General features: G+C 43.2%; 1 protein-coding gene across 1 annotated transcript; it reads left to right on the top strand.

Moving 5' to 3' along the window:
* Nucleotides 1–2,462: 2,462 nt before the first annotated feature.
* On the top strand, nt 2,463–5,567 carry LOC104369222 (leukocyte cell-derived chemotaxin-2-like). Its single transcript, XM_009976701.3, has 4 exons — nt 2,463–2,539; nt 4,044–4,140; nt 4,282–4,427; nt 4,956–5,567. Exons 1-4 carry the CDS (start codon nt 2,488–2,490, stop codon nt 5,120–5,122), a joined length of 462 nt encoding a protein of 153 aa, XP_009975003.2. The 5' UTR covers nt 2,463–2,487; the 3' UTR covers nt 5,123–5,567.
* Nucleotides 5,568–8,150: the final 2,583 nt, after the last annotated feature.

The following is an 8,150-nucleotide window of genomic DNA, read 5'->3' as shown; positions in this document are numbered from 1 at the left end:
GTGAAACACAGCGTGGTGGACACAGAGAAGGCGAGCAAAACATCTGCTGCTCTTGCACAGTTCACATAAAACCTACATTAATCACTCTTTACCTCCCTGATCTTTATCTCAGGGTATAATGTAAAATGTCAGCAAATAAATTAGTCTTTACCATGCTTAATTCCCTCAAGTAGCTATGTAAAAATTTTTCAACTCAGTTAGAAAAATCAAAACAAACCCAAAAATTGCCACAGAGGGGTGCAGGCCTTAACAGCCTTCCCATCCTCCACAAACCAGAGGCAGCAAGGCATTCATTTATTAAAAGATCCTGGAGAAACCAATATCCAACCTGGGAATCCAGATTCCCAAAAAGCTCTTTACCCAAATTCCTCAGTGTGACACAAGACTAGGTGGACATTTTCTGCAGTTTACATGGCCAAGTATATTGGTGACACCACAAATCTAGGGCATGAGCAGAAATTAGCTGTTGTGGCTGCTCTCTTGTGAGTCAGAGAAATATCAGAGATGGCATGGACTGATGGCCAAGAGACTTTACTTGTGTTTGAAGAATGCCCTTGAAGCTGGTGGGTTTTCCTGTTGCATCTCACCGTGGTATGTTCACCTCTGCTGAACTAAACTGGGTGTGCAACTTGAAAGCGAAAAAGCATCTGGCCTTCAGGATATTTATTAGTAACAGAATTAGGAAAAAAACCCTCATTTTCTGAGCTTCTAAGGAAATGCACAGGATTACTTCACTCATTCTTTTCTCCTCTTTGATCTTGATTGGTAGGTCTCTAACAAAATTAGCAATTATCAAAATGAATTTAAGATAATGCAATTTTATCTGGATTGGTTTAGCTGAGCCCTGGGCACAAGAAGCATTGCAGAGAGGGAGGTACTGTCATATTTTTTCCTACATATTCTGACTAAAAGTATTGTTTCAAAATGTTACTGTCAAATAGATTTTTCCCCTCTCTGCACATAACATCTGATGAGCAGGAAAACAGTAAGCCAGGAGTGTTTCTTCTAGAGAAAAAAAAAATCACGCAGGGATTCAAATGGAAGTGTGGGGTGTGGGAAGGCAGCAGGAGGTTTGAAACACCTCGTGTAGTGGGACCAGCACAACTCTCCTCCTCGTCCTGCTGATTTACAGTGGGTTATTTGAAGCTGAAACATCTCCCACAGTCTCCAGAAGGCTGTGAAGCCCACTCCAGCCAGGCTTCAGCTGCCTTCCAGTGTTGGCCCTGATCGAGCCAGGCTATTATCCTGTCACTGTTACTGTATGACAGACAGAAGTGACGTGGTTGGACGACACTTCACTGGGAGAAGGGGAAAGGACAAGGCAGCACATGTGTCTTGAAGACATCCTGATGGGATCACTTCCTTTTCCTGTGAAATACAACTTCAGTTCAGCAATATCCCCTGGCAATTGATGAGTCCATCTCCAGCAAAGATGAATATTGAATCCTGTGCAGCAGAACTGCTCTCCGTGTTGTTTTGGGATGTGAGGCCAGTCTTCACCCATCTAGTGCCATGAAAGAGAGACAGTGAGGGCACAGCATCCTAGCTGAGAGTCCTGACCCAAAGCCATACCTAACCTGGGCTGTCAGTTTTTAATTGCCCAGAGAAACAAAATGGTCAGTGGCTCTCAGTGGCACAGGCTGGGTGGCCAAAGAGCCAAGAAGACAAACAACCTCCAGCTCCTGGCTGTAAACCAGGGCACTGCGTTCCCTCCCTTACCAGAAACAACACTCGAGGTGGCCTTGTTTGTGATCCAGTGTTCTCTTCTTCTTCAATTTCCTGTAATTTTGCTCAGCCACAATATTATAGGGTTTATAACATTTTCCGTTCAGGCACGGTGAAGACTGTAAACATGTGTCTCACACACTGCTAACGCTGAAGGCTCATCATCAGCAACATGGCAATATCTGAGATGCACTAATGAAGCTGGCAAGTAAAAATGGGGTGCAAGGGTCTCATTTCACAGATTGCCTAATCAGATTTTTCCAGCATGAGGTTGGGTGTGATGTGTGGCACAGAGCTGTGTCCACCTGAACTTCTTTCCATGAAGCAACAGCCATGGTGGGACGGCAAAGTATCCATTTGCGCAGATATTTTTAAAAGTTCACTTGAACACTTTTCCCCTTCTCCACCCAAGTTATCTTGCTAAACTTTAGGATTGTGCAACAAGCAGGAATAGGTACAAATTGTCCTTAAAATTTGGGTTTAATATTCACAGTTTTGTTGTAAACAAAACTAAACGAAAACACTTAGCTGCTATTGCTAAATAAGTTGGAACCTGTACACTGCCAATTAGCCAGGCTGGTGGTACACCTCGAGGGCTGCTGTCAGTTCTTGCTGTTGGCCTGACTCTGCAAGCAAAAGAACTGAGGCCACATAAATTTTCTGATTGGCTGGAAAAATTTGGATACAGCCTCTGTTGGGATGTATAAATAGAAAGCAAAGTGGTTTAGACCTTTCACTTTGAAAGCAGAGCTCTCAAGGCACATGAAAATGCACAGACTCACAGCAGTCATCCTCGCGATTGCGATCTCCAGTGGTGAGTTAGCTGAATTTTAGTAAACATTGCACATTGTAACCTACTTTCTTTCTCTGTTTTTTTGTTTGGTTGGTTTGGTTTGTTTTTTGTTGTTTTTTTTTTGTTTGTTTTGTTTTGTTTTTTTTTTTTTTTAATGAAGTGTATCTGTAAGGATTTAGGAATTGATTTGTTATCTGCCAGTTTTTGCTTTTGAAAATAAACCCTCTCATATTGCATAGAAACATCCAAGGAGAAATCCTTTTTAGGTGTGGTAAAGAGTTGTGGCAAAATTTTGTTGGAGTAATAATGTTGACTGAATAAGAAAGAATCAGCTGAGGCATATCAATTACTAACAGCATGAATGTTTTCTTAAAAGCCTTTTACTTAAAGATCAGCCCACTGAGCACTGAGTGTTCCCAGAGATGTTTCTGTGTGTAACGTAGTCACCTTTGATTTCACAAAGAATACACAATTAATTGAAATAAATGAAGACTACCTAGAACAAAGAGCTGTTTTGCTTGAGGAAGGCATTAGAGATTTCCTGCACCCTTATAGCACCAGACCTTCAGTGCCAGCACATCATTTCCCCTGTTTCCATACACTCCCAGAGCCCAACAGGGATGGTTCCAGCCAAGCTGTTCACACACACGAATAAACCCTCAACTCTTTGCTTCTTGCTAGAACAGCCCCATTCTTGCTAAAGCACCTCGTGGGAAACCCTAATAGTTCAGGGAGGGGGACACACACAACACCAGGGCTGTTAGAGTCTTGTAGAAGGCACCAAGTCAGGAGTTGCCTTTCCCCCCTTTTCCCCTAGAAATATCTTCCCTCTCTCAGAGATTACCAGAGCCGTAGGATCATTGCCGGGGCCGTAGAATCAGCATGGCTTTGACTGTGGGTGATGATGGCTGGAGTCTGGAATAAAAACATGAGGATGTTACCCTACTGGCTGCTACTTTGGAAGAGTAATACAGAAACACTGGAAGATAGAAAATGCAATTAGTAAAAGGTAGATGACAACTTGTATTTTTGACTGGATCTCACACCAGAGAATAGGAATGGTCTTGGTGGATCTCTCTCAGTCCTACTTTTTATAGTTCCAGCTCAGTATCCCAAGATCCTGGGTGGCTCAGGTCACCTTCCAGGCAGAGACATCCCGGAGCTCCAGCCCTACGCCTGCCATGCGAATGCAGCACAGCATGTCTGCCCTGGGCCATGGGAGAGGAGATGGCCACTTCATGATGTCCCCTCCAGATCTATTTGTTCTGCTTTTTGCTTTGAAGTCACTGCTTTAAGTACCCTCAAACATCACTGGGCAAAGCATAAAACAAAAAAAATTCTGTTTTTTACATCCCTAAAATTAGCTTGCATTAAAAGATGAACAACTTTCTATTTCCCTGAATCCTGATCCATGGTTGCAGCAAAGTACAAAAGGAGCTTGCTTTTGATTAAACAACATGGGCTGGGAAATCCCCTTTCTAGCTTGTGGGTTTCACCTTCTGTTCTTCTCTTTTCTTCTTTCTAGCTACTGCAGCACAATGGGCGAAAATCTGCTCAAGTCAACCTGCAAACAAAATCAGAGGCTGTGACTCCCAGGGCTGCGGTGGATACAACGACCCCAGGTCCTGGGCTGGGATGACAGGAGATGGCTGTGCTAGAAACTTCCTTAAAATAAAAATAAGCAGGAAAAAATGGGTGAAAGGATGGTTTTTAGTTGGCAAGGGCTGCGCCACAGGCTAACCTGCCTTGCTCTTCTTCTTCAGAGGAGGGAGGAAGCACAGGGGAGTGGACGTGGTGTGTGAGGACGGCTCGGTGGTGTACGCACCCTTCACGGGGAAGATCGACAAACAAGCCAGGCCCTACGGAAACGGCAACGCCATCGACAACGGAGTCCAGCTTTCAGGATCAGGTACCAGAGCTGAAAGATGTGTGTCTTGCAAAGCCTAATTGCAAAATGCTCCAATTTGTTTAGAGAGCTTTAAACTGAACCCAAAATCATGAACCTAACCCGAACTGCAGTGCGCTTGCACGTGAATCCTAGTGAAAACTATGACTTTGAAATCCAGGTTCTGTTAATGCAGGAAAATTTATTGAAAGGGTTACAGCACTTCACCGCTATTAAAAAAAGTCCAAAGGTGAAGCTAGTCCCTTTGCACATTTTGGATAACTAAAGGAACAGCTTCTGACTTGCTCATGCAGTTTTACCAACCTTAATCCCCTTCTCCACCCTCCTCCATGTTAATTTTTTTTTTTTCCTATTCTCTCTTCTTGATGCCATAGGAGCATCACAGTATTTTCTGTAACTTTTTCTGCTGCTGAATCTCTTACCATTTTATTGTCATTTGGATTTTGATACTGAACATTATGACTTTGCCAGACTTTTAAACCATTTCACAGGAGCAACAGTTTCCCCCTTTTCTCTCATCCCTGTTAACAGGATTCTGCATTAAGATGTTTTACATCAAGCCCGTCAAGTACAGCGGCTCCATCAGGAAGGGAGAGAAAATTGGTGTCCTGCTGCCCATGCAAAGGGTCTACCAAGGAATTATATCCCATGTTCATATCCAGAACTGTGATTTAACAGATCCTACTCCCAACCTGTAAACAAGTGGCTGCACATCAGGGGCAAAGCCTTCAGCCCCCCCACTTGTGTATTCATGAAATCGCTTGGGCATAGGTAGTCACTCTAGTAAAGTGGAAGCCACCGAGCCTCAAACAGCTGTTCCACCTCAAATGTATCCAAGAACAAAAATGCTGGTGGTTATCTGAACATAAACAGACTCATGTCTGTTTATATAACATGTGCTTTAAAGCTGTTACTGTGTCTTGCACATCGCGTCACTGGTAGATGAGGGCTAAAGCGGTGGGGAACGGACGAGTGGATCCTCGATGCTCAGCAGCCCCGCAGCGAGCTGTGCCATAGCTCACTCATCTTGGACTGTTCCACTCTCTTTGGAGCCAAAGCATGAAGATTTCTTCAATAAGCCAGAAATTTCACTTGTGCTTGCACATGGAAAATCACATTATTAAAGGGCTGCTTCACTACAAATTGCTTTGAATTTCTTTGGTGCTGTCACAGCGTTTGGGCTGGGTTGTGCTTTTTTAATGCAGCTGGGGAGAAAAAACCTGTATAAAGCTGAAACCCAAATCTTTCCTGGGGCCCATCAGCAAAAACATAAAACAACATTAATGAAGTAACTCATTCCTTTTCCTCAGACTCCTGCTTCAGGATTGCCTTGGCACACCCAGGTTTCTCTTTGTCCAAGTGAGGCATTTCTTTCCATTAGTAAATCAGCTGAAAACTTTCCCGGGACAACAAGCTCTTGTTAATAGGACAGGGCTCTTCAGGCCAAGGCTACCAGCATGCTACTGGGAGTCTCAAGGGCTAAAGTGCTCTACAAGTGGTGCAGGCTCACGTATTTACTAATGCAACTGAAACCTTGGATAATCAGGAAAGCTGCTTCAGTGAGAGCTGCGTATGTCCTGACAGCAGATTTGATTTTTCTGAGAAACTACGGAAAGATATTTCCTGCATAAGTGAAAAGTGCTTAACCTGCTGTGTCCCATTCACCTTCCCCAGGAACCACTTTAATTTTGCGATGAATGAAAAATCAGTACATTCATATAGATACACAACCCAATCCTGCAGGGGCAGATAGCAACCAAACACTGAAGGCAAGTTAATACAGTTGAGTTTGCTGTGAAAAAAAACTTTTCCTTACACTGAAAGCAGAAGCATTTCCACAAAAGTTCCGAGTGTTCTCCAGTTTTGCCCAATTTTTAAAATTTTTGTCATGAAGGTGATTTCCCACAGAAAAGAAAAACTCTCACCTAAGTTTCACTTAGTTAAAATCCCAGGTTTTAACCCAGTTATCAACTTCTCACATTTGAAAAGGGAAGGTCCCAATCAAGCCCTCACTTCTCCATGCAAATTCTAAGGAAAGACTGAGCTGACCTTGCAGACTGAGCAGGGCTCTGAGCCTCCAGCCAACACCTAAACATTTAAACATAAACATTTTCACCTAAACATTAATGACAATAGCTTGGCACTTTTCTGGTATGTCCCCACAGACTGGTTTCACAAACCTTTTTGGGGAGCTGTTATTTAATCTTAATTTTTCCAGCAGCACAGAGAGGTGCAGTGCTTTGATGCAGGGCTGCAGGATGCTCCTGCAGGTGCCTGAGAGGTGTACAGTGCAAACACTAAAACTTCCAGTTTTAGCTGGGGCTGTCACCCAGCAGCAAAGAAGAAACAGTAAGTACCACTTTCTATTTTAGGTGTCAGAGCAGCTGGGGCAAACAGTATAAGTAAATCCAGCTTTATCTTTTCAGTCTAGTAAAAAAAAAAAAAAAAAAAACAAACAAAAAAAAACAACTGACAATCAAGGGAAAGTACAATCTGTAGCTGACTCTAAGAAGGGAAGGAAAGAACGGGCTGGTAAAATAGACAGTTCTAGAAATATTCAAGGTGAGGGGAAAGGGTGTTGGGGGAAGTAACAAGGACAACTAGGCTTTTCAGAAAAGAGTTAGCAAACTCGGACCATGCAGAATTGCTTTGTTTCTGCACCAGTTCTGCAGGGATCCTTTTCCTTGCTATCCCTTTTATTTCATAAGTTTGTATCACAAGGTCCCAGACTAACTGCTTAAGACTGCAACCCAAATCTACACTATATCCTTCTATTTTCCCAAGCATTAAAGGACTTCTGGAAGATTCAGCCAGAGCTTTGTCATCCTCATGAGATAGGACACAGGTAACAAAAAGGTTTTATTTTGTGTTCATCAATCCTCCTCATTAAAACCTGCCTAACTCAGGCTTAGCAAGTATGTTAAGGCAAAAAGGCAAAATAAACTTGAGGTGGAGTCTTCAATCAGAATTGTGCATCAGCACATCTTCAGCTTCAGCTCATACTTAGCAGAGAAGAAAGGCGACATACTCAGCTCTCCTACAGCCTGTGCTCTGCTTAAAATATGACATGCCCAAACATGCCTTTGCCTGATCAGCTAGCGCAACCTGCTGATTTTCCAGCAATACTACAGTATAAGCCATATACACAAAGCTGAATTAATCGTTGTGGCAAAATTCCTTGTCTCAGCCTCACCAAGTGATCAGAAGCCTGAATAAATAGCGAGTGCAATTTGTTTTACAGTGTGCCAGCTTGATTTTCACCATGAAAGCCTGTGTTGCTAATTGCACAAGTGAGTGCTCAGCACTGACTTATTCTTGCATTGAGCATGCCAGGCTAGCCAAGAAGGACAAAACCAATTGTTCGGTAAGATATATCTAGGAAGAAGTTTTATCTACCTTTTCAATTGCCTGCTAACAAGCCTGGCAAACTTATGGTTATGATACTGTAACATTACCAAGAAATAGGATGTGAAGCTTTCATTTATTCAATTCACTGGGGCTGCAGCCCCACAGAGGTTGCAAAGAGGAAGGATCTCATGGACCAAATCATCAGGTTTTGGATGTTAGTTGAATCCTACCGAACTGAAATATGTGTAAAGGAAATGATGGAGAAGCCAGCCCTCACTTGTGGGCAGCCAAAGGAGGATGGCAGCAGAGCTGGAAGGGAACAGCAGGTCTTGGCTGGGTGGTTGGATTTGCTCTGGCTCAGGCTTTGGCCCTGGCTTT

This window comes from Tyto alba, unplaced genomic scaffold (assembly GCF_018691265.1).
Source record: "Tyto alba isolate M040663 unplaced genomic scaffold, T.alba_DEE_v4.0 Super-Scaffold_17, whole genome shotgun sequence".
Taxonomy (NCBI): domain Eukaryota; kingdom Metazoa; phylum Chordata; class Aves; order Strigiformes; family Tytonidae; genus Tyto; species Tyto alba.
Note: the sequence above shows the minus strand (reverse complement) of the source record. Positions and strands in the feature narration are given on the sequence as shown.

What these genes read in the sequence shown, in the direction of transcription:
- LOC104369222 (XM_009976701.3), top strand. Translation starts at nt 2,488, where the DNA reads ATGAAAATGCACAGACTCACAGCAGTCATCCTCGCGATTGCGATCTCC. An exon ending in CGCGATTGCGATCTCCAGTG is followed by an intron (nt 2,540 to 4,043) that starts GTGAGTTAGCTG and finishes TCTTCTTTCTAG; the next exon opens with CTACTGCAGCACAATGGGCG. An exon ending in AGTCCAGCTTTCAGGATCAG is followed by an intron (nt 4,428 to 4,955) that starts GTACCAGAGCTG and finishes CCCTGTTAACAG; the next exon opens with GATTCTGCATTAAGATGTTT.